The 27,094-nt window shown below is 44.3% G+C and overlaps 1 protein-coding gene across 1 annotated transcript in view; it reads left to right on the top strand.

Moving 5' to 3' along the window:
* The window catches only part of NEB (nebulin), a 210,937-nt gene that overhangs the window by 146,950 nt on the left and 36,893 nt on the right, over positions 1–27,094 (top strand). The window contains exons 113-126 of the mRNA XM_078865795.1: positions 2,283–2,387; positions 3,634–3,741; positions 8,439–8,543; positions 9,877–9,981; positions 11,063–11,167; positions 13,790–13,897; positions 14,549–14,659; positions 14,937–15,047; positions 16,373–16,474; positions 17,146–17,250; positions 17,968–18,066; positions 18,405–18,518; positions 18,757–18,855; positions 25,386–25,490. Of these exons, the coding sequence (XP_078721921.1) occupies positions 2,283–2,387; positions 3,634–3,741; positions 8,439–8,543; positions 9,877–9,981; positions 11,063–11,167; positions 13,790–13,897; positions 14,549–14,659; positions 14,937–15,047; positions 16,373–16,474; positions 17,146–17,250; positions 17,968–18,066; positions 18,405–18,518; positions 18,757–18,855; positions 25,386–25,490 (1,482 nt within the window). The remainder of the gene's footprint in view (positions 1–2,282; positions 2,388–3,633; positions 3,742–8,438; positions 8,544–9,876; positions 9,982–11,062; positions 11,168–13,789; positions 13,898–14,548; positions 14,660–14,936; positions 15,048–16,372; positions 16,475–17,145; positions 17,251–17,967; positions 18,067–18,404; positions 18,519–18,756; positions 18,856–25,385; positions 25,491–27,094) is intronic.

Raw genomic sequence — 27,094 nt, 5'->3', positions numbered from 1 at the left:
GCTTTAAGTCAAGATTTGAGGTAGACAATGTTACAATAGGATTGATATAAAGTCCAACAATTCGTTGTATTTAAAAATAATATGTTATTCCTGATAGAAACAAAAACTGTATCTGGACGGGATGTCAGTGAAAAATGGGATGTCATAATACAAAATAAATAAGCAGACAATACATCTCAGTCACATATCCGTCTCTCCACGAAAAAAATCAAAGTATTTCTTCCACAACCCATCTGCCCGACGGCCTTCTGGGAGTGCATACATTCAGCAGCATTGGTTTAAGGTGGTGAACTGCCGATCTTAACAGGGGAGGACTTTTTTTTTACGTGGAGAGACAGCTGTATGAAGGAGACGCATTTCCTGCTTATTAATTTTGTTATTTATATTCTCCACAACGACGCTCACGATTATAGTTTTAACGAAGATGTTGAAACGATGCACAGGTGGAATGTGCCGTCTGCTGGAGCTATGCAGTAATTTAATCAGACGTAATTTTCTTCAAACAAAACTAAAACAATGGCCATTATACACGCATTGACGCATTTTCAGATTTTCCTTCAATTCCATTCAATCAGTGACCGTTGCCCGGTGCCAGTGTATTTTAATTCAGCCTCATTACAGAGAACACAATCCCAGTGAGAGCATTGGGCCCTCACTACACACATTCCTGTCATTTATGCGCTTTACCATCTCTGGAGTCTGTGGCCATGCAATCCTTCCCATGTGGGCGTCTGCATATGTCATGCGTTGTATATATTGACATGAAAACGACTTGGGGTTATTCTGTAAAAAAAAAAGTATTTAATTAATTACAAACCTGATAAAAAATACGTATGCTTTGCCATCCTCAAACTAATTTTAAGTCAAATCATACATTGTAACGGTTCAACACTCCCTTCGATGTAGCGGACCCCAAACCTGTTTATCAGGTGTAATAGAACACTTGGCCAACACCGCATGCTTGTTGGTGCTTCTATTACACATTCATGTTTTACTCACTGCAATTTCAATAAGACCATCAGGGCCACTTCTTAGGGCCTGTTTAGTGCTTATGATATTCATGCATTCTCCACCACAGGTGTGGCCGACAGAGTCGCTGTGAGGCCTAGATTTCCCAGACTCTGTTGGCTACTGCTGAGGTGGAGAATAAAATGTGTATTCAAGTTAAATTACAAACCAATTTTAAAGGGTGGATATTACATTGCATAGATTATGTTCTAAGTGTTGAGACAGATTTGTGCATTGTGGGTAGCCTGCTGTATATTGAATGATGTTTATGTTAGAGAAACAGTGGCTTTCACCCTTGGTCTTTGTTGTGCCTCGTCTCCTCTGTCTGTGACTTTCCCTCCTCTGCCTGTGACTATCCCCACTCAGTCTTCACCCACACCTTCACCAAGCCGTCTTCCGTGACCCCCCTGTGCCTCTGCTGCCTCCTACCACCCACGAAAAAAAACCACTTTCAATTATCCCTCCTCTCCTCCAAGCCTTCTCGATACTGCGTCTCTCCTATGTTTACAGAGTCTCGAGATGTAGCCAAATCCAGGCACTTTATAAATTGTAGTTTATTGTACGTATTTGAGTGACCAAAATGTAAGCACGTTCTGACAATATTGATTGATATTTATTTTGAGAAAGCGGGCACTTTAACCTTTTCAAACATCGGAGGGAGTCCGATCGCATGCAGATAGGCTATGTTTTCTGTTGCCTTTCGTGATTAACTCCACCTGACATGGGCGATAAAACCCAGGGCTGAGAGCAGTCCCTTCAAACAGTGCAGTACTCATGAGTGCCCTTTCTCCCACGAGGCCAATGCAAGGCCAATTTTCATTACAGTATTCCCTCGTTATTAGCGAGATACATGTTCCGGAGATGCTCGTGAATAACACATTTCTCGGATAATTATATTGGGGTACGAAAACCTATCTTTTTTATGAATTACCTGCAATACATTAGCATTCTCATCACGTTATCTCATCGCTTTATCTCATCATGTTCTCGCATCACATTCTCTGTCATCACTTTATCTCTCATCACTTTATCTCTCATCACTCTCTCGAATCACATTCTCTCTCATCACTTCATCTCTCTCAAATGTAGTCGTGTAGAGTTCCAGATGCGATTTGCAGACAGCCAAAATAGTGGATAGCAAGTTCATGAACAACGAAGGAATACAGCAATGTATATCCACCTTTTAAAATATGAAAAGTTGTCGATTTGTTGGCATGTCCAGTAATGTACGTGTCTGGTTTCTCCTGCACACGTTGGACACTGGATGTGCACAGTGGGTGTACAAGCATCAGTACGAGCAGCACAAAGACAAGTACACAACTGTGCTGGAAACCCCGTACAACTTGCAAGCACTGAAGATGAAGAAGCTCATCAGCGAGGCGAGTGGCTTTCCATTAAACACAAATGCGTATGAGAATAGATCACACTGCACTTTGTGTTTGGGATACTTGAATTCACAGTTACGTGCAGAGGAAATAAACTGACACCAGATAGATTCAAAGGTATCACGATCTGCGATGGTAATCCACTGTTTTCCAATCGTCCAATATGGTCGCGCTTTACATTAAGAGGTCTACAAAAGGCGGTGGTCCCAGTAACGTAACGAGCATGGGCGCAGGGTGTGCCTTGGCCCCCACTGGTGGCCAAAGCTACGAGTCGGGGCCCCCTTGACAACGACCATGTGATATGTTTTCAACAACAGTGTAAGATAATAAAACACTTGTTTAAAACGCGGTTTAAATTTACTTGGAAGAAATGCTTTCATTTTTGTAACCACATTTGATTTTAATTTAAGTAAAATAAAATATTGGGGCCCCCACCTAACCGATTGCTGCACCCCCACCCCCCAGCTCCTAATGTCACTACGACACTGGGTGGGTCCCCAGTGGATATTCATGTCAGCAACTGCCCCCCCCCGTTCCAAAATTCATAACGATTCAACACTGTGTACTGCAATAGTGGGCCGTGGTATTTTGACAATGATTGTGAGTGGTCCTTGGTCTGTATATATGTTGAGAACCATTGCAACAAAGTTATGCATCCACCCAGTAATTCATCCGGCCTTGCACATCGTTGGCCATTTGTTATGATTCATACTGGTAGAGCTGTCTCATTGCATGTTTATAATACATTGTTTCATTTGTTTCCACCTTAAATATATTGGTCATTTCATATACACAGTATGTTTCACGTATGTATATAGTATTTTCCCCCGGTATTCTTAGCCGCTTCATAATACGTAGACATGTTTATGTGTTCAGAATATCCATTCAGTCTCGTTTAATACCTCATCCATAAATGTACTATGCATGCAGTTATCACTTTGCCTAAATAAGTAAATGAAATTTTCCCCATCAATTTCTAAACACATTAGTTGTTCATTTGTGTCTCGTCATGCATTCTTCATCTGTACACCTGTGATGAATTTTACGAAATTTGTATATCCAATCTCATTATCTGCACCATAACAAATTCGCTTAATCTAAAGCACCCATCCATTGAGCTGTTATTGTGCAGCAGTAGCTGCTGCTGTAGGACCTGGCGGAGGGCAGAACGTGTCAGTGGTGGCGTCCACGGCTTGATGACACGTTGATCTTGATTTACCTATTGAATTCTATCTTTCAGAATGTGTACAAGGCACAGTACAACAAGAACAAAGCCCACTGGTTCACGCCTGTCCACGACGCCACGTTCCAGATGCACCTGGGCAAGATCAAAGACAGAATGAGCATTGTAAGTGCATTACGTGTGTGTGTGTGCGCACGCTTGCACTCTTTGGATTCACATTGTTTTTATGAGGGTTGCCCTAACGCTGGTGAGCTCACGCGATGGTAGGGCGCCGATGAGATGTTAGCTTTCTCGCCTTGTATACAGGAAATCGTGGGTTTGATCCTGACCCTAAAGTCTGTATATTTAGAGTTTGCATGCTCTCTCTTGCCGTGGTTGTGTGTATTTTTCTCCGAATCTTCTGGGGTTTCCCTCCACACTTACAAACACGCATTGAGTTTTTGGATGCTATAAATGTCCACGTGATAGGCCACTTTGTTGAGCTATCATTTGTGGTCAGGTCGCTTATGAAAAAGAGCAATATAGCTCAGTGGGCCTTACCTGGTAAAATAAAAAATAGTTGGTGACATGGCAACACTACGATGCATCTTAGGATGTAAGATCCACAATAATAGTATAATAGTCTGTTTTTTTCAAAATATCAGACCGTGGTTTAAAAATAGACGTATATATGTTATGTACAGACACTATACATACGAAAGAGCAAAGTCACTAATGAGCGTTGTAAACACATAGCTCTTATCCAGGAGGGTAGTGGTTTGCAAAATGTTTCTAGTAATTCATGGCAATAGCAATATTGACTTTTCTCATTTGTATTGGTCAGTGAATTACTTATTTTTGTGTAACAGACAGCATCTGCCCTAGATAGCATTATTGATTGTACTGATCGGAAATAGTTATGGCAGGCTTAATTTCAATGAAATTGCAGTTGAACATATTTGGAGTAAACTTTATTCCTACTAGAAGTGCAGCAAAGCGCAAACACAATGCAGTTAACACGTGGAACGCATTTACGACGTTATGCGAAACTGATATCAAGACAATCATTGCATCATTACATTTGACATTCTTACTTCATATTATGGTGAAAGATGATAGTGTAGCAACCCTAGTTATTATAATGCTTTTTGTTATTCACCCTTCATTTCAAGGGACTTGGTTAATTAATTTCCATAAGACAAGCCGATCCATTTATAGATACCCCATGTAAGTCGAATGACCCTCAAGCTTTCTTCCCAACAGCTTGTTAAATATTGGGACAGTGATGGCTTCGTATATTACATAGGAGAGAGCTAACGGATTAATAAGTGTATTCAAATTGGTGGGATACACGTAGAAGCATTGTTTTCTCGATTGTAATTTCTCCGTATTATCTTATTGAGATATCTATAAATGGATCAGCCTTGAATGTATTTCACACTGTATGTAGTCAACTGTGCTAATCAGAGGTGCGAGATGTGTATACATCTCTACAGAGCAATTTCCTCGAAGACAAATTGGCCATCTATGATGCACAACAGATCACCCAATCGGTATCTTTGTGTAAATATTTTCCAATATTACTGAATAGTTCGAGATTATTTTCCAACATGCACCATCACGATCCATTAAATGGACGAGCGTCCGTGCCGCGCTGTGGAAGCTCTGCTCGAGAGCCGTGGACGTCTCATGTTTCTCGCACGTCGCGATTTTCCACCTAATGTGAAATATCGTTTCCAAAAGCTCATCATGAAATAATTACAAACGTTGTCTCAGGAAGGCACCCAACTCAAGCCATGGATTATTTTGTTGTTAGACATTTGATGCTGTTTAATATCGGTAAAATTCTAAGAGACTGTCCAAAATCTCCCTGTCAAACCGAATTAAATATAAAATACTCATATGCAAGAATTCCTACTTACACAACCCTCTACCCTCTCCGCAGCAATAGTTAAAGGAAAAACTCAACACATTAGTCAACAACAGTGTGTGGCCTCCAAAGGAAAGCTGTATATAATAGGGGAAGTTTCGGGCAGTGGCCCTCCTTCATAGAACAACAATGGCGGGTGAGTCGTCAACTGTTCAAAATGCGTGATACCCACAGCATTTCCGGTGGGCCTTTCAATAAAGGTAAGTGATGTTTTGTTTCAACAACATGTTGTTCGTATAGATAGATCGTTATTTATGAATGGTTCGAAGCATGGTATAATGTTATGAGTTGCAGTATATGTTATCCGAAGCACAGTATAATGGGCGCCGCGGTGGTGAGATGTTATCTCCATCTATTGGTATGCAGAATGTTGTGGGTTCGATCCCAACCCTGACACCTGTATATTTGGAGATTGCATTCTCCCTGTGATCACGTGGATTTTTCTCCGGGTCCTCCGGGTTTCCCTCCACATTTAGAATCAACATGCGTTGAGAATATTGAGATGCAATACATTTCCACATGATAATCCACTTTGCTGAGCTATCATTTGTGGCCAGGTCGTTTCGGGAACAGAGCCATATAGCTCAGTGGGCCTTACCTGGTAATATTATATTTGATTTTTGAAACATAGTTTAGTTTTATAATAAATATATCCCCTTCATGGAATATGTGTCTCCTATAGCCCTACTGCTTATCTATGTATACTCTCTCAGTGTACAGTATTCCCCAGTGCAGCTGACAGTAATTAAATCTGTTTGCCTCCAGAACAGCACTGGATAGAAAAGCACAGTATCTATCTTTGAATTATTCTTGGCAAATAAAACATTTAGAAAATGTATAATGGGAAAAGACATATTGCTTTTAGTCATCATTTACCAAGCACGATAAAGGTTGAGAAACGTTGCCCGAGAGCGCAAATTGTAAATTGTTGCAGCACATGTTTGGCTTTCCACGGCGCTTATTATGCACAGGGCTGGCAACTTGCCCCCAATTGGGCTGGTTTTGAAGCTCCTCAAAGTATGAGCCAAGACTGAGAACAAATCCCATCATTCTTAACCCTTGGGCTGTAGCCTGGCCCCCGGCGTTGAGGCCTTGAGGACTCAACACCAAACAACCCCTGCCAATGAGGAATGCTCCACGCACCGGTGCTGATGTGCACCACTTCGTAGTGGCCTGTACAAAAAGATTCAAATAAATTAGTTGGTGATGCTGTATTGGCAGTGGTGCACAGGCACACAAAGATAACAAATTTAACACATTTGTAAATAACACTGCCCTGAAAGAAAAACAACGTTTAATCGGTGATATTTTAGACAATAGCCCTTCTTCATATCAGATACGGATAAATACAAGATGTGATATTATTGTATCTTAAAAACAATATTGCATTGCGAGTTCTCTCTCAGGGTCCTAATAATATGGTTGGTATGACTTTGAACAGGTATAAACGAATGTCAAATCGCAATGGTAAACAATAACCATGAGGGGCTGTCGCTTGAGAGTAACAACAAATGATTATTTTTCGTATGCAATCACACGTCGCCACTCTGAAAGTGAGCGTAGGCCACAGCAACAATGAGGAAGCGCTAGCATTACGCTTGAGTTGTTTGCTGTGGAGACTGGGAGATCGTTGATCGATGTCCGTTGCACTGGGTTGATGATGGCATTCGACGTGATAACTCACTTTAACAGTACGTATGCATAGGCCTCGGCAAGGTAAGGTAATTTACCATTTTTACCGGGTAAAAGGGTAAAGGTAAAGGGTAACGGTGTCGACATGCCAAGGGGTAAGGTAAAGGGTAGGGTAAAGGTAGCTTGGAAAAATTACCCGGAAGGGTAAAGGTAGCGCGAAGTATTACCTGGTAAATACGGTACCTTGTTTACCGCGAAAAGCTCCGTGGCGCAGTCCGTGGCCTCCATTTAATAAGTAATATTTTTTTAAACTTTTTTTTTTAAACACGCTTTTATTAAATGTACTAGTAATGGCAGAACTCCACGACTCCAGGAAGTGGCCCCGAAGCTTGCCAGAACGTAAGGGACCGTGGCCAATTAGAGCCAACATCAGTTGAGCGTGGACAATTAGACCCAAGCCGAAACATAACATATAAAAAATAATGTTAAAAAATATATACATTTTCTATGATAGAATATATTGTCATCAGTATGACATAAGTATACCAAGTTTGCAGTCGATACCACATTAGGAAGTGGTTTAAATTGAGTTACAAGATTTGAGGATAGGACGACGACGACAACAACGACAACAACGACAACAACAACAACGACAATAACAAGGACAACAACAGACAGAGTGAGTTAAGAGAAAGCGTGTAAAATTGGAATAATCGAGAGTATTCTATATGCATGAAGCGCTCTCCCTAGCATTTACCGTTATAAACCTTTTTCATGTGTAGTAGTACCCCAGTAATTACCCTGTAATCGGGTAATTTGTATGGGGTAAGGGTAAAAGGTAGGGTAAAATGTAGGCTCGTTGATTTTTACCTTTTACCTGTTACCTTACCTGCTAAAGGGTAAAAGGTAGGGTAGAGTGATTGTATTGTGGTAAGGTAAAAGGTAAGGTTAAGGTAGGCTCGTTGTTTTTACCTTTTAACTTTTACCTTACCTTGCCGAGGCCTACGTATGCATGTATGCTGAACTTCTTTTGCACCGTACGTAGCCAACCATGTTAATAGGTGGTGCGGGGGAAGGTCAACAAACTAAATACAAAAAGCAGTTCTAAAGAAATTAGCTTTCAATCTAGATTTAAAAGTTAATATCTCCACTGGCTTCCAAATATCGGATGGAAGGGCATCCACCGAAAGTGGCCATCTTTCGCTCGGCATTGTGCTGATGAGCAGGTGGTGTTCCGCGTGAATGGGTGCGGTTGGGTCACATCGAGTGCTGGGACATCCGCTCCAACAATCGCGTGGTTCTTGTGGCTCTTCCCTTGCAGATGAAGTACAAGGAGGACTACGAGAAGAAGAAGGCCCACATCAATATTCCCGAAGACTACAGGGACATCCTCGCTGCTAAGAAGGCGTACAAAGCAATAAGCAACGTTAGTTGTGTGAAATCATGTTCTGTGTAAATACCACAAATAACACAATGGCCAGTAGCTAAACCACATTTTAAGCAGGCTTTCCGCCTTAACTTACACTGTGTGAAATGGTAAACTGAAGGAAATTTTTGCTTAAGGTGTTGAGTATAACTGGCCACATGTGTTCTTTATAAAATCACATTCCCAAGTGAATAATGCTGCCAATATTTTTTTCCGCTGGAATAATCCTTAGCAATAACCAGGTCTTACCCTGACGTTGAATCTTGTCAACTTTGTGTAAGTAGCAAATAAATGTATAATTGATAGTGACTGTCACTCAGCTGCATGTATATATGTATTTTACTTCCCCCGCCCCCCCCCTCTCCATGAAAAACAACATCCAGAAAATAGCCCAGTGTTTTAATATGAAACTTTTGCAAAAATAATGTGCATTTGGTTTAATATCGCTTTCGTGGAATGTATCAGGAAGCTGGATGTATTCTGGGGGGTTTGGAGGGGGGAGGCGTGGGGGTCTGGAGTGGCTGTTTAATTCATCAATGTCTAACTTTATTGGAGCATACCTCAAGTTTGAGAACGGTTTCAGTTTAAGCTGCGCCGCATCACACATTGTACGTTGCGCACATGTTAGCAGATGTGGGAAACGCCGGCCGGGCGTCATTCCCCCGCTGCAGAGGCGTCTTGCAGTGCTCTGTTCATCGTGGTTTTCTCCGCCGCTTTTTAAAGTGTTTTCTCACGTTTGTGTAGATATCTTTGAGAGATTTTTGCCAGTATCAAAAACGATGAAAAATAATAATCGCTTTTGCCATTTCTGGAAATAAAACAGGTGTTAAGATGTTCAAACACCAAATACAAACCTTTTGCAAGGCATTATTACGTCTGCATTAACACACATTCTTGTGACAAAACATGTAAACAGACATATTCCGATAATTTATGCATTACCCTTGAAACTGATTGGCCTACACCAGAGACAGCCTTCTTGAGATATAACTGCTCGACCCAAGCTATAAGTGTTCTAATACTTGCATTGTCTTTGTACTGTTCGTCTTTCGGCCTGACACTGGTGAGGCAAGGCCATAAAAAAAGGCTGCCTCTGGTGTAGGCACCTTCGATTAGAACGGTTGGCTATGTACAGTACACCATACATAGCTACCTACAGTGCCACAGCCTTCTGGGATTGCGAATCTATAGCAGATAATTTTTGATGCAATTAAGTCACTTCTCCGCTTCATTAACATAATCCCAGAAGTTACTCCTTTACCTGGCTAAACGATGGCGTTTATTTAAAAGTCGTATACCTGGTGCTGTAACGACAATGATCGTCTTCCCCCAGCTGGAATACAAGACTCAGTATGAAAAGACGAAGGCCAAGTGGGGCTGGATCGCCGACCGGCCCGACGTTATCCACGCCGTCAAGACCACCCTGCAGCAAAGCGACGTGAGTGTGCAGTGTGCATCGTGCAGTGTGCATCGTGCAGTGTGCAGTGTGCATCGTGCAGTGTGCAGTGTGCATCGTGCAGTGTGCATCGTGCAGTGTGCATCGTGCAGTGTGCATCGTGCAGTGTGCAGTGTGCATCGTGCAGTGTGCATCGTGCAGTGTGCATCGTGCAGTGTGCAGTGTGCATCGTGCAGTGTGCATCGTGCAGTGTGCAGTGTGCAGTGTGCATCGTGCAGTGTGCATCGTGCAGTGTGCATCGTGCAGTGTGCATTGTGCAGCGTGCACGTGGGCCTTTCATCACTGGTGTAGCCGGTCCGCCCTGTCCCCCGCTCCTTCCGTCGTGAATCCTTTCGAGGGGGGGGTGGGAGAGGTCAGCTAAATTAACAACAATAAAAATAATAAAGTACGGAGACGACGAGTAGTGACTCTGCATTGTGTTCTGTTCTCCGGAGAAGTAAGTGACTCGACAACGGCTGAACACCAGGGGGGGGGGCGGGTTGTGAAACGGCAAAACTTTGTTTCAAAAGTCCTCTTCAGAAGGGCAAATTGCATACCTGAAATTGTGATCAGAGATCCCCTCCACGTCACAACACCGCAGCTGAATTCCTTGGTCCAGAAGATAGCCCCCACATCTACTTTGGGGGGGGGGGGGGGCTGCCTCGTGCTCTACCATGCATGTGGGGGCTCGGGCTTCAATCTCTGATCACCGTTGATTTAGGTTAAAATATAATAATTGTGCCCATGATTAAATCATGAGTCTGCATGCTTATTTTAGGTTTTAGAATAGCATTATTTACTTACTTGCTTTTCGCTCTGTGCAGCGCCTTGCGACCTCTGGGTGAAACTCGCTTTATAAGTGTAAATTATTGTTAATAAAACGCATTTGGCTACCCATAGCCTTTGCAAACTGGTTTCTTAGGTTTTCATATGCTACATAGTGCACAATTATACACGTGCAATTCATCACAGGTAAGCCTACACCGGCTACACCTGTGAGTTTCGTGGGTTTTTTGCGTGGCTACGTGGTCAACGGGATCGTGTTGCATTTTAACTTTTTTTTTTGCTGACGATTCGATTGCAGGTGGAGTACAAGTACGACCGGGAGATGCTCAAGGGCTGCAAACTGTCCGTGGTGGACGACCGCAACGTAGCCCACGCTCTGCACGGAAATGAGCTGGCCAGCGAGGTGAGAGCCCTTTCCACACGCCTCTGCAACCCAGTGACGCGCACAAATGCACACGCAGGACGGCGATGTAGAGGCAGCGAGGGTCAGTGGATCACACACAACGTTGTGCAACTCTGTTTATTGTGGCTATTGAGGAGGTGCCATTATGCCAATGGAGAATGTGGTACAGCAATGTGCGGACTAATATCATCTGTCCCTTATATATGAGATAGAGTGTCGCCCCCTCTCACGTAGGGGTCTTCTCCCGGTGGTCCAGTTTCCTCCCACAATCATTTCTTTGCCAATAACATCTTAATATATAGAGGACATCGGAGGTGGGTTTGGGAATTCAGCACCGGCTCAACGCGCCGGCTCTTAGAGAAATCAATTTCGCGTGAGCCAGCTGCATTAAAATAATTATCAGCCACGGCAGAAGTATTGGTCCTACTGTGTTTCAAATCTGCCTTATGCTCACGAACACGGTCCGAGACATGTCGCTTAGTTTCCCCAATGTAACTGCTGCCGCAGATACAGATTAGTTTGTAGACGCCGGGATATTGCATGTCAGGAATCTTTTCCTTCACAGATGGGATCAGATCACGAATATTATGTACTGTGTTAAATCGGACTTGGATCTTGTGTTTGTTCAAGATTTTGGAAATATTTTGGTTACCCCTGCTATGTATGGCAAGGTGATGGTTTTGATTGGATCCTCAAATGGCTCCTTCCTCACGGTCGGGGTGATGGCTTTGCAGATTCTGGAGTCAGAGTATCCATTCGCCTTGAGAGCTTGGTGTACGTGTTTGAGTTCACTGGTTAGCTGTTCATAGTCGGAGATACATTTAGCTCAATGGTGTAGCGTTTTGATGAGGGATTTCTTCTGGGATGGGTGATGGTGGGAATCAGGTTTTAGGTAGGTGTCAGAATGGGTTACTTTCCTGTAGACAGAATGGCTCATTGAGCCATCTGGTATCTTTTTGATTAGGACATCCAAGAAAGGTAGCATGCCATCCGTTTCTACCTCCATGGTGCATTTGATGGCTGGGTGCATGGAATTGATGTGATTGAGGAATTGGTTCAGAGTCGGTCGGCCATGTGGCCAGATGACAAACGTGTCATCCACGTACCTCTTCCACAAGGATGGGCGTAGAGTGGATGCCTGGATGGCGTCCGTCTCAAACTTTTCCATGAAAAAATTGTCTACAACCGGAGATAAGGGAGAATCCATTGTGGTGCCTTCAGTTTGTTTGTAGAATGTTCCATTCCAGGTGAAGTATGTATTGGTACATCAGCATTCAATTCTTGTTGGACCAAATTTTCAATAATTGCAATTCTATTGGGCACAGGATCTTTGGTGAACAAAGAAACTACATCTAAATTAATGAGCAAATCACCTGGGGACAGTGAGATGTCTTTAATTCATGATACCAGGTGAGCTGAGTTAAGTACATAAGAGGTGGTCTTACCAGTGAATGGCTGCAAGGACTCAGACAAATATCGGGCCAGTTTGTAGGTGGGTGAGCCAATGGTGGAGACGATGAGACAAAGGGGTGTACCTTCTTTATGGATTTTTGGTAAGCCATATAGTCTGGGTGGTCTAGCAGCAGAAGGTTTTAAGATAACCGTTTGGTTTGTTCAATTAATGAAGCTGAAGTAGTGATGATACTATTCGTTTTTGTAACGAGGCTGTTGGTGGGATCTCTTTTAATTTCTGTGTAGCTACCATCATTAAGTAGGTCCTGAATTTTGTTATTATACACGGTTTTGTCTATGATAACCGTGGCATTGCCCTTGTCGGCTGAGAAGATGACGATATCATCCCTCTTTTTCAATTGAGATAACTCAAAAATGCTCATCCTTACTGATGTTGCTGACTGGTATCGTAGCGCTTTTGAGGGTTGCAGCGATTTCAGATCTTGTCACGTCTGCAGTGATGTGTCCAAAACCCTTAAGAGCTACATCGACCTGGGCAATGATGTCATTCACTGGTATGTGTTTGGGGGCGACTGCAAAGTTGAACCCTTTAGCTAAAACCGACTTTAGACCATCGGAAATTGGGCTATTACTCAGATTAATAACAACCTTGTCAACGTCTAACTTTTTAATGTGTGGGTCTGATTTATTCATGCAAAGGAGGTAGAACTTGGAAATTAGGTTATCTTTACATTTAGCTGACATTATAGCGGCTGATAAAGCAGTCATGTTAACTACATGTTCCCAATCAGATGTAGACATTTTTTCTGTCAATGTTAAGTGTGATTTCAAGAGTGTCTTGTCTACATGATCTAGTTCAGTACGGAGCAGTCTAATTCTCTCTGAGATCAGGGCAAAGCTAGCCCTGAACAAGATTCGTTTGGCATTGGAAGATGTGACAGCAGCAGAAGTCAGTGTAAATGAGATTGTATTACCTTAGAGTCACGGCATCTCTTCAGAAATGTGAGTGACTCGATCAGATGAGCTTTCTTGTCTCGGAGTTTGTTCAAATATCATATGGTTATGTGGAATCCCTCCCTCTAGAGCTGGTAATATTTTCGTGACTGCAGGAATTAATATTCTATCGTTCTTTCGGTAAAGTCACGTAGATAGAAAACATAATAATACAAATTAAGTGATTCAAAATAACCATTTGATTTCATCCCACAGGTGAAATACAGAAGGAAGTATGAGCAAGTGACCAAGGGGACATGCATCCAAGTCGCCGAGACTCCTCTGATGAACCTGATGAAGCGTGTCACTGATATGGTGTCTCAGGTACCTCTTACCGCCTTGACCTCAGCATCACGTGACAGTAGTGGGCCAGCTGCCACCTGTAGACACAGCAAGAAGGCTTTCTGCAGATGTTTGTCATCTTATGTGGTCACCACAGAATGCTGAAACACTGAAACAGAAATAACAATAGCCTGCTTGGTGTTGACCTCGTACATCAGGTTGTTAAATCAGCAGAATCAGACCCGGCCACTGGATATCAATCGCTCGTATCAGATTGGTGCCAAACCGATATGAATACGTTTGGAAACAAATGTATGATGTAATATTATCGATCACTGTTTACTGTGGGACGTTGAATGCTGGTGTTCTCGTGCACATCCACCAGATGACAGTCAGCAACTCAATATTAGAGTGAAGAACTCTCGTTATCGAACTTCAAACTACCATGATCTGCTTTGAAGAGGATCCTGGAGGTCATTGGCCTCCTACCTGGTTAAATACAATTCATGGATTATGAAAAAGCAGTGTTTCGTTATAATCCACTGCTATGCACTGTGATTCCAGTCAAATCAACTGTAATCAATATAATGTTACCGTTTTATACTTCATAAACATTTTTTGTTGCTTATGTTGTAATAACGAGGTTCAATTGCGCGAATCTGTACGTGTCTTTTTTTCTTGCTCCGAAACCAGAATAAATACAAGGCGTTGAGCGCGAAGATCCTGCCGAAGGCTTCGTTTACGCACATGCCTGAGACACGGGAGACGGTGCACATCAAGGAGGTGTCCAAGATGCAGAGTCATGTGAGTGGCACAGCCGTTGCTATGGCTGCATCTACGTTCGCGTTTGTAGATTGTGGCCTTGTCACGGCGCTTAGGGGAAATACGTTTTTTTGAGAGTCAACGCCGGTGTATATGTGGATTTCAGTGGGACAAAGACTCGGTTATCCGTGCCCACGAACCGAGCACTGGGTAGACAACGCTGCTTGGGCGTGGGTGCGTGCACACTCGCTTCTGTGCTCGCTAGCGCCGCTGCGTGTGGTGATCCTCTCGCTTTTGCGTTTCCGTATGCGCGCCACAGAATACGTACAAGGAGAAGTTTGAGAAGGAGAAGGGGAAGTCGAACTACGCCATGATGGTGGCGCCGCCTGACGTGGCGCACGCCGTGGACGTCGCCAGGAAGCAGAGCAACGTAAGCTGTCGCGCTGTACCCACACGCTGCGCCCCGCACACACACGCACACAGCGCGCACGTGCCTCACCTCTTGTCGCCGAGAGAGCTGGCGGTACCTGTAGCAGCTCTAACCAGAGCAACAACCAGAGCAGATGTCAACCACCGGCCACGTGGCGCAATGGTCGAGTGAGCGGCTTGGTTGGGTGGGAGGGGGGTTGACTCGACATGTAGTCCCCTCACGGTTGATAAAATGAGCACTCTGCTGCTTTGCGGGGGAAATCAAGAGTGGTTGTCCTTTGGATCGAATCGCCCCCGCATTAGTAATGTAGAATTTACACCGCTGGCTCAGGACTATAAAAGGGAGATAAGCACTGCTGCAGGAAATCACTTTTGCCTTTTGATTTCATCTGTATTCTGGTGGTGTCTTGTGCATTGGTGACGGCTCACTTCTGCTACCAATGTTGACCACGCACTCCGTAGAAACCCAGTGGGAAGCCCATTGAGGTTCAATGGTGACACGTTGCTTGAAGGGAGCTTCCCACAAATATCCCCTTGCCCTTCCATGAAGGCACGTGCCTATCCATTGTGTGATTGTGAAACAAGGCCTCGTGACATTGATCAGTCCATTGTAAATTGTATAATGGATTAGCCGACTTTATCAGGCAAAGGTCAGTTACTTCTTCAGAGCATCGACTTCGTTCACGTAAACTACATCTGATACGCTTTAAGATGGCACCTCATTCGTTGAACTTTGCGGAGTGGTCTTGGAGGAATTCTGCGGACAAAAATACATACAGTACATACATAGTCGCTGGCTTACGTAGATTTTGAAACCTGTTTTGTGACAATGCGCTGGGGCACTGCTGGTGTGCATTGGAGTCCACCTACCAAGCTGCGGTCTCATTGTGGCACGACCTCAGACTCCTTGGTAGCGTGCCTAAGAGCATGACTAAGAGTGGTAACTATGCCCGCGAATATTTGGGTCCATCAACAAATCTGCACAAATGTGTAAAAATGTTTGCCACTGTGAAATCCTCAGGTATTACTATATTTATTGTTTCTTTAAACATTGTGTTGCACGTTATTTGATTTCTATATTCGACTGATGTGACGTACTCGATTTTGTACGACTCACCATCGTCCATTATCTATCTGCTGCTGGATGAATGCTTTCCCACAGCATCACCATCCCGCGCGGGTGATGCAGCAGTCTATCCGGCTCCTGGGCATGAGCTGATTTCATTGCTCACATTTCCTCAGCGGATGCGCCCCTTCTGGCATGCTACCCTCCTGTTAACATGACGTTTTAAAGGATGCTTGTGCTGTGCTGCTCCTTGGTTACAGCTGAGCTACAAGAAAGATGCCAAGTCCAAGTTGCCCTACACATCTGTGGCTGACCGTCCTGACATTCTGAAGGCCAAGCAGGCAGCAAAGCTGATCAGCGATGTGAGACACGTGCACATCTGCAGTATTCACATTTATATGCATAAATGTACATTGCAATTAATAAATCAGACACAATAGAACGCAATGTATCCGCATTGATGGGTGTGTAGCCTGCACGTTAATGATAGAATGCGTGGTGTCATGGAAAGCACGCAAGTTTAATGGTCATGGAGAGCTAATGTATAAGGTTAAAGTATGGTTTTCTGTTCAGTGTAAAATAACCAGATTTCTGAATTCGCATACAACATCTTGTTAGCATTGTAGTAAGTTGAAACATAGCAGAATATATTTTAGGCTCGTAAAAAAAATCAGAGGCTTCATTTCTTGGAAATGGTTCTAAAACTAGAATAAAAAAAAATTGTGACAAAACTAACCGAACCTCATGTGGCTTATTTCCTAAACCGTAAAATTACTTTCTAACGACAAATCCCATGCACAGCTGGTGTTTTCAACCACATATGAGCACATGCCACCATTGACGCATTCATAAGCATTCATCATGCACCTTATTAAATGTACTAATACGTCAAATGTTCACGAACAGTTAAGAAATAAATTGAACTTACCCAAAGCTAGGTAGGCCCCTGTCAGCGCAACATTCGTCGCTGTGCGACTGTTATTGCCGACGTTTGCGACGGCGATGACGTTATGTATGTTGTTTTCTGCTTTAGATCGAGTACAGGGCAAAGGCCAAGGAGGAGAAAGCTCACCCAAGCGCCATGGTGGGACGTCCTGACATCGAGCTGGCCAAGGAGGTGTCAAAGTTGACGAGCCAGGTCCGTCCGCTGTAAAACGCTCGGCACCCACAAACAAAGATAAAGATCCCCCCTCATAGCCTTAACAGACGGTTGGGGCAAGTGCTGTTAGCGAGCAGCTATGAAGGCTGGCACGGCACACGAGGGGGTGGGTGGCCAGCATCACCCCCGGCCGCCTTTGTCTCTACATACACACTTACACATATTTACACACGTGTCAATCACAACTGTGAGGCACACTGACCATGGTGATGAGGTCGCCGGCGTGCTTGGCGAGCCTGAAGGCCGGAGAGTTGGAGGAGTACGTGAACTTACAACACCACGCTCCCTACAAACACGTTTCCAACTGTTCTCAGCACTTGCCCGTGGAGGGCTAATGCCCAAAATGTCAGCTCCACTATGACAGCGGTGAAGCGATTTCATCCGGTGATTGTCCACCATTAGCAGCGTGGGCCCCGTTTTATTCTTGCGTCCGATGGCAATATTATCTCTTGAGTTAAAATGCTCAATGTCGAGCTCTGCTGGCCACAAGAGGACTTCAAGAGAGGGTTCATGTATTTTTTGTCGTTCCTCCTTCGTTAAAGCAGCACATGCTACAGTGATTTTTATTCGGTGGTCCGTAGTTTTGGTTGCGTTGCTGCAATCGGCATGGCCCCAAAAGCTTGTACTGACAGTGGCATTTCTCTTCCCCTGTTTAATTGCATCGTTCGTGTGTGGTCGTGATGCGGCGATAACCAGGTGGAGTACACCAAGCAGAAGCTGAGAGGACACGGAGCAGCATCGTACGATACGCCCATGATGAGGCACCTCAAGAAGATGGTGACGCTGTCCAGTGATGTGAGCGCCACTGCCCAGTTTTAATTGTTTGAGCTGTGCTGGTTCGTAGCTTTGCGTCGTTTAGTTGTGATGGCAATTAAGGCCTATCTTTGTAAGCCGCAACCAGCAGCTGGGGTGTAAATGTGCCTTGTTAGATTCTGCCTCTGAAAATGCCGCTATTATCTGGGATGTGAGCCATTGAGACGGTGTTATCAATGTCAGTAAATATGTTGGAGAGCAAGAAAATGCAAGGAGATTAGTTGGTAAAAAATGATTTTTCTTGGTCATAAAAATTCTCTGATAGTGTTGTTTCTTGAGGCAGACGTTCCTGTCTTTGCTAAAACGTCTTCTCCCCACAGCTGAAATATAAGGAGAAGTTTGACAAAGAGGTGAAGGGACAGAAACAGACTGGAGACATGAAGGAAATGCCCACATACAAGACAGCCAAAGACGCCACATCGCTTGCCAGCGAGGTGAGAGCTCAAAGCAACCCATCTAGCCAACGCAAACTATGGCTGTCGGTGTTGAATCAACGTGCATCAGCCAGGTTGATTAATGACCCCCGATTTACTGATTCACCCCAATCCGTTCACCCGCTCATCGGCGGGACAGTCGATGCCCCATCGCTCTTCTATTTCCACCGCACTACTGCTGCTCTTGTCGTTACCGCTGCCGTGAACCTTGCTGCCGTTCACTCCGCGCACACCACAGGTGAAGTACAAGGAGGACCTGAAGAAGATGCACAACCCGGCTTGTGCCGACTCGCTGCTCATTCAGCACGTGACGGGCACCAGCAAGCTGGCCAGTGAGGTAAGCGTCGTCTTGTCTGTTCGCTAAAGAAATCGCTGTACACATCCACAACTATGCGGTCACAGGACTCTGCTGGGTGTCTTACACTCGTCGCGCCTAACCACTTGTGACACGTCGTGCCCGTAGTGAAGTGGAAATCCTCCTGCCTGTGATATTGTAGACCGCAGCACACGTTTAGTACTGTCTTTGTTCTAACCTTGGCACTCTGTGGATGAGATATGTGAAAGTTATTCCCTTCTCAAGGATGTGTGTATGTTGAGCTTCTTTTACACTGTACGTAGCCAACCGTGCTCACCGGAGGTGCAGGGGAAAGACAACAAACTAGACACAAAAAGCAGTTCTAAAGAAATGAGTTTTTAATTTAGATTATTTAAAAGTGCATAGCTCCCAGTGGTGGGGGGGGGGCGAGTTTCTCAACCACAGTTGACTTCCCGACAAAATGGTATTAATTTTACTAACCCCCGGATGAACGATTGCGAGCCGCTCGCTCTTCCCGCCGAGCCACCTGGCCGGCATGTGAATGATTTGTGGTGACATCCTAGTAAGTTTATGAGGAGTGTCCTTTGGTGCGCGCTTGAATTAACAGCGCCAGTCATCATCGCTCACGGACTGCTTGCGCATCACATCCCAGTGGTATATGCATCGTGCATTACCCCACAGGGCCCAGCCGATGTTGCTCGTTAGGACTTCTTGCTGTCAATGATATCACAGCCAGGATGGATTTTTTTGTTGTGTTTTTATTCCCCTTCTGGTCATCTTCACTGTGAATCTGTTGGGATCCATGGTGAACACTGCTACTCATGGATCGCTTTGCCCCAAAGCCAAGGAGAATTCACGGACAAGATGGCTGTGCATAATGGTCACTGCTATTATGTAGAGCGTGTTGATGGACAATAATTGAGAAGGAATTATGTTTCTCACCCAGATGGGAATGTAGAATTGATGTTTCAGCTGGTTAGTCTTCCGAAGGAAATGTATAAAAGGTTACGTAGATGTGAAACACCGTTATAAACAATTGCTATCTTAGAGACTCATCATTGAGTACTGTAGATCATTGTGGGCAATAACATTTATAAATAGACTTACATTCTGTCTCCACATACAAATATAATGTTCTATAGTCATTGGCCTATTGTTTAATAAGCCTGTCTCTGCTGATGAGACCCAGAAAGGCAAAACCCATACAGAATTTTCTAGCATAAAGACTGCTAGATAATATTGGTTTGGAAAGCCAATAGGCTGATGATTAAAATCATGGTCGTTATATACGTGTTTTGACAGAATGGATGTCTGGAAACTTCCAAGACCATTCCAATTCACTAAAAAAGCTACACTTGTCAACGTGGGCATCATTATAATTTTGTTTACGTTGCAACGTTACATTTGGGTCAGATAAGTTTCCTTAGATTTTGTCCCATACAAGTTTGGATCTGACCATGCTCCTCAGTAGCGTTGAAGTAAAATATTCCTCGCCCAGGTTCGTTCCAGTCCAGGTGCTCACGGTTGAATGTGCTCAAGCTTGTGAATGCAGTCAGCTATTGGCTGTGTCAGAGCACTTGCCCAGATCTGTTAAGTTTCTGAGTGTGAAGCCCAGGTGGACCGCATGAGAGAGGTAACATAAACTTTATTGATATTCTTTGGGTCTTTCGGTAAAGTAACGTAGATAGGTTCAAAAGAATTATTAAAAAAACTAGGACGTTTCGATCGCAACACAAGCGGTCGTCATTCACCTGATGACGACCACTTGTGTTGCGATCAAAACGTCGTAGTTTAAATTATTTTTTTAACCTATCTACGTAACTTTACCGAAAGACCCAAAGAATCTAAATTCCTGCAGTCACGAAAGCTTTAAGTCAAGATTTAAACTTTATTGAGTTTAAGTTCTCAGTCCGGTTAACAATTATTGCCCAAATACTATTGTAGAAACTCATTTGATACTAAATATTAATAATCCGCCTTGCTCGAATGAGTACTTTGGCAGTGCTCATCTCCTGGTTACAGCACTGAGTCAAGTCATTGAAATTCCACATTCTTATGGTGAGGGAAAGTTTATCCTTAGGACAACTCCTTTCCCACAAACTGGTAGTCATTTTATCGACTGCAGTGGGGTGATGGACTGAGTCAACTCCCAGCCAAAATTTTACTCAGAATCTTCCGATTGTGAGCTGCTCGCTGTTCCGCTGAGCCATGTGGCCATCTACCTTGCAGAGAGAAATGTAAATCAATGCGTATTGGCTGAAAAGAGGCCTTTTGAAGGGACACCAAAAGTAGATTTGCGGTCTCTTTTCCTGGGTTTCTTCCCTAATGTGATGTCACGTGTGATGTCTATTTCATAGTCGTTTGCTTTGACTCTGATAACCAAAGAGCAAACCGATTTTAATAAGCAAATCCAACGAGACCTTGTGATGTGCTCTTGCTCCCGAGCCTGACAAGATTTATTTCAGGAGCCTGGTGGGTGTAAATGCCCCGTGAGAAACTGTTTCGAAGGAGAATTAATGTTCACATTCGTAGACAGTAAGAGTGTGTGTCCGCCCAGCTTGAGCCAAGCTGGTGTTGTGAGAAAAATCTCTCCGAGCGGTGGGAAAGTGAACCGTACTTGCTGATCTACAAAGCCATGTTTTAATGACCAAAACTCACCCACCGCTCCATTGTCCTCCATCAACCGAGGGTCACTTCACTGGCGATTGTTCAGAGCCCTTGCCTGACATTAAACAAGAGGGCAATCTAATCAAAATGCACACCTCCATAGCAACTGTGATAGTCTGTGTAACCTCGATTGCAGAGTGAGATCAACCTCGTTTTCCATGGTTATTCCTGAGGAGGGCTAGCTGGCTGAAACGTCTATGGTTTCCTCTCGGAGATGAAAATAATCATTTGTGCTTTTGTTGTTTTGTACATAACCCACCTGGCTACAATCACTAAAACAACGGTATGCCACGGCACGTGACCAATACTTTTCTGTTGCTTCAACAATTAAGCATACATTTGCAGAGAATGAAAGAGCCTTTGTAAAGGTGTGTGTCTTTAAAAAAAACACTCTCACATAAACTGCGAGATCAACTCCGAATGCATAAGAACAAACAGCACACCATGTAGAACTCACGGTGTACGTTGGAGGTGCCTGAGTGGCTCAGAGCGTTGAGGCTGGCACCACTAAGACCGTGGGTGAAGCCTGGCTTTCAGCCACCCTCGTTTAAAACAGGGTTCTCAAGTGCATTAGGTGAATTGGCCTCGGCCTGGTCACCAACGACTGCACAGAAGCCATCACACACACACAGAGTAACATTTGGCTTGCCCTTGATTATGGCTACACTGCAGCTCTGTCACACTAAATAAATTATCTCACAGCAGAGCCTGTGGGAGGGTGTGCCTCCTCACGTGTCAAGGATTTTTCGCAAGTCCTGTGAAAAATCACTTCCAATGAGCCGTCGTGTGGCATGTGGGATGCACGTTCTCTTTGTCATGGCACAATTATCACACATTGGGGGGAAAAATTGGCAACATAACAAAATAACTCAAGTTACATCTTGATAGCAGCTTTTGATCCTCATGGCACCCCTCTGTTTCACATTATTTGCCAGACCACTGATTACTCTACTCACGATTGCACCAAGGGTTGCTGGATTAACGTTTGCGTAAAGGAGGCTTTGAATAATAGTTTGTGTACAGGGGCCTTGGTTTAAGAAAAGGCGCCCTTGAAGAAATCAAGTTTTGATTGATTGATTTCCAAAAAAATCACAGTTACACATTCTTGGTGGATGAAGACTGAGGCAGCGAGGAGTGCACCTCATTGTGCTGCATGCAGTGGTGCTGCCGCCAAATGCACGATGCCGATCGCTGTAAACGCTGCGTTGGGAAGGGTGTGCATAAGAGACGGTGCCATACACACACCTGGAGTCTGGACTCAAATAACCCCGTGTGCCCATACAACACCCCCTTCTGGATGCAACCTCACCCCAACGTTTTTCCACTTCACAGTTTTATCAGACGTCGCTGTTCTGACATTTCCCCGTCATGCACACCACTGTTTTCCACCTTGCTATTTTATCTTTGTATAATTTAGTTTAAGGTGACAACAGTAACAACAAGCACCACACGTTGCATAACTCAATTTGCTTTTCCCGTACTCGGCAAGTGCACTTCAAGACTGACTTTCTCAATTCGACTAATGTCTCGGCTTGTGCACTTTAACAACGAACCATTAACCCTACGTTTTCTCTCTAAAAGGTTCCGTGTTTGTGTCCTCATCCGTTTCATTGTTTTCAGCTCGGTTTTTATATACAGTTACAATCAATGACCATCACAGTAGACATGTCTATAGGAGTAACAGATACACGTTGTGAGGATGAAGCAGTGTTGCCACGCCTTATATAATTATAAGGCTGAATAAGCAAAATGCCTATTTTAAATTACAAAAGTAAAACGAACAATTGAATGCAACTGTGAGTGTCTGATACAAAACTCTTGAGTAATATGGACAGAGCTAAATGGAAGTAGGCCATGATCGCCCACGTCTTTGGAAAAGGACACGGTACATAAGGAGAAAGATAAAAAAAATAATACTGGTGTATATATGATTGTCACAATAAGCGGCTTACTTGAATACAGGATCAGCCATTCTATACAGACAAGACAACTTCAGTCGAGATTAACAGGTCAGATATATGTGCAGCAAAGAAAAGACCATTCAGTGTGCCGAGGAGAAGACATCTCATGATGATGCTGACAATGTTGATAGTCATGAATATTATCCACGTTCTATCGACTGCTGGATATAGGCCTCCCAAAAGCCTTCACCATTCATCAAAGTTTGTTGTGTAGCCTTAACAGACTTTTGTGGTAAGTGCTGTTAGCGAGCACCTATGAAGGCCGGCACGGCACACAAGCAGGTGGACGGCCGCCGTTGTCTCCCCAGTAGCAATGTTTTATACACCGCACCAGGTACTCATTTGAGGCCGAGTCAACCTAGGGGAGGCTCAGGATCTGTTCAGATAAATTATCGCTGGTGTTGGTGGCCATGAGCGTCGCTCTGTCTCCATGGTGGAGCCCTCTCTGGCTGCCGCTCAGTCACCAGTCAGCTATGGCGGTCGGCTGAGAACGTGAAATAGAAATGGTACCAGAGTGACGGTTAACACATTCTCAAGCAGGCCATGAGGGAAGGCCGTGAGAGATTTTTAAAGCAAGGAGAGGATGTTTTGTTGGTAAGAAAGTCAGTGGGAGACCAGTTTGAGTCACCCATGAGGAGGTATAATGAGGTTAATTGTCAAAACTAAATGAAGTTTCTGGACAGAAACATTTTACGTAAACTTAAGTTGTCAATGTTTAGGATTCATATAGCTCATGGCAAATAGAGTTGCAGGAATTACATTTTAAGAAGTTGTGCCACAGTAAAGTGAACATGGGCAGAGTGATGTGGCTTCAAGGTTGAGTCATTGGAGAGACGACATTTTTACTTGTGCACCACAGTAATGTATTTATTAATATGAGTAATACAGTAGTAGGTTAATTACCTTATTGTTTGAATGGCATTACAGGTTTCCTTCGCTTTATGCAGGTTTGGTTTGCGCAATTTTGCCTATATGCGGCTAATCTATTTCTACCCAAAATTTGCTCTATTGCGGTTTGAATTCACCCAGATGCCGGATATGCCAGGGGTCGGCAATCAAAATAACAATAAGTCATTTTTCATAATTCGGTAAAAAAAAACTCAATATAATCAAGAGCTGCAATGCATGTGGTGAATACGAGACGGCGGTGCTTAATAAATAACGTCATGAGGTAGTTCTTAATGCGCCTCATGCGGCTCCAATGCCGCAGGTTTCCAACCCCTGTCCCATGGTAAACTGGAATTCCATGGTGAACTGGACTTCCATGGTAAACTGGACTTCCATGGTGAACTGGACTTCCATGGTGAACTGGAATTCCATGGTAAACTGGACTTCCATGGTAAACGGGACTTCCATGGTGAACTGGACTTCCATGGTAAACGGGACTTCCATGGTGAACTGGAATTCCATGGTAAACTGCACTTCCATGGTAAACAGGACTTCCATGGTTAACTGGACTTCCATGGTAAATTGGAATTCCATGGTGAACTGGACTTCCATGGTAAACTGGACTTCCATGGTGAACTGAACTTCCATGGTGAACTGGACTTCCATGGTAAACGGGACTTCCATGGTAAACGGGACTTCCATGGTGAACTGGACTTCCATGGTCAGGGGTCGGCAACCAAAATAACAAGAAGAGCCATTTTTTCCGAATTTCAAGAGCCGCACCGCAGTCCTTCGTGTGTACTGTGTGGACTGTATCCGCTACTCAGCAGGCAGCTGTCTCGTGGGGTTTCACTTTGCGCACCCTTTTTTTGGAACGCATCTATTATAAAGGGAGGGAAACCTGCAGTTTTACTTCAGCGAGAAGTATCGGTCACCTGTCGGGTGATTAAATACGGTTTCGCGAGTGAGTCGGCATTTAATCTCCGTGGGTTGACACCACTGTGCATGTGCTGATTGTCCACTTCCCCCGCTCAGTATTGTTACAAGAAAGTCTATGAGGATAATAAAGGACATTACATTCTGGTGGCCGATTCGCCAGAGCAGATACACCTGAAGGAGGCGTCTGATCTTCAGAGCCAGGTAACAAGTGCGCGCGGGTGCCGTGCGGCGCCGTTTCGCTTCCTTGCCCCGTGAGCACGTCCACGCGTTCGCGTGCGGTTCCCTACGGTGCGCGTGTGCGGTGTGAATTTTGTTGTTGTTGCATTTCAGTCCACGAACCCAGATCAGGTTATGATCTGAAGTCGGTACCACCAGATACAGCGTGACATTGTATTCTCTCTCCTGCTCCCTGTTCTCTGAATTACCTTCTTACATTTCTCCCCAGTTTATCCTCCCCTTGGCCGACGTAACGTTTTTGTTATGATGTGTACAGGGTTGTCCAGAGATTTGGTGATCCACAAAAAAGCCTTACACAAATATTACATTTTAGAGGATTGAATGGTAGTCACAAGGCATCTGGACCACCCTGTACATTGCCTTGAGTACCGAGTACAAAGTCGCCTTATAAAAGTAATGTATTCGTTATGATTGTTCAATTCGTGGTTCAACACTTTTTTACGTGGTCAATAACATTGAATTATGTGATACCATTTGAAATGAGTGTGGTTATTTAATAATTCACCAGTATTGGCAGTGAAAATGAATTGGTGCTACTGTAGGACTCGTACTGACGCGACAGCTTCTTTGTCTTTCTCGGTTCTTTATTAACTCGTATAGTTTCACATCTCCGTCGGCATCACTCAATGTCCCTCCGTACTCTTCAACTCACAACTCCCCATTAACATCACTCAATGTCCCTCCGCTCGCTCGCTCCGCTGGCTTCGCTCGCTCACCCTCTGCTCCTCTCCTCCAGCGACCTCCCTCTCTGCTCTCTCGCTCTCTCCAGCTCGGTCGCTCTTTGTTCTCTCTGCCGTCCCACTCCGTCGTAGCTCTCTCCACCAAGGTCCGTTACTCCGCTGCTACCCTATACTGTACTCGCTCCGTCCACTGCTACTCTATCTGTATTCTCTCTATCCACTGCTACCATACTCTGTATTCTCTTTGTCCACTGTTACCTTATACTATACTCTTTGTCCACTGCTACCTTATACTATACTCTCTTTGTCCACTGCTACCTTATACTATACTCTCTTTGTCCACTGTTACCTTATACTATACTCTCTTTGTCCACTGCTACCTTATACTATACTCTCTTTGTCCACTGTTACCTTATACTATACTCTCTCTATCCGCTGCTCCGTCTCTCCATCCGTTCGTTACTCGTCCCAGGCACGAACTCCCGTTTCTCCCCACGCTCTCCGCCTTTATCCCTGAACCAATTCCCCTTAATTAATTGGACCATCCCCAGCTTCGCTACTCGCCCCCAGTCCCACGTGGTGTTGTTGTTGTAGACACCGCGGCGCCAATTTCAGACACACATACCTCTCGTCCAATCACCAGCCTGCGTTCTCGATTACCCCCGGCCACCTGCAGGCCCCCCTTAACTACCATGCCACCTTAATTGGTACAACAACAGTAAGTCGCTCCGCGCCCTGTGTCCCCGTTTGCCCTCATTATCCGCCGCGTGCACGCATCTCAACCCAACGCGTGACGCGTGTTTCTCAAGTCCTACACTACTAATCTTTTGTTACTTTCGGTGGTACCGGTGTCTGCTCTGGGACATGGACCATGATAACAAGTTGTAA

Source organism: Lampetra fluviatilis, chromosome 21 (assembly GCF_964198595.1).
Source record: "Lampetra fluviatilis chromosome 21, kcLamFluv1.1, whole genome shotgun sequence".
Lineage (NCBI taxonomy): Eukaryota > Metazoa > Chordata > Hyperoartia > Petromyzontiformes > Petromyzontidae > Lampetra > Lampetra fluviatilis.
This window is presented reverse-complemented; position numbering and strand designations above follow the sequence as displayed.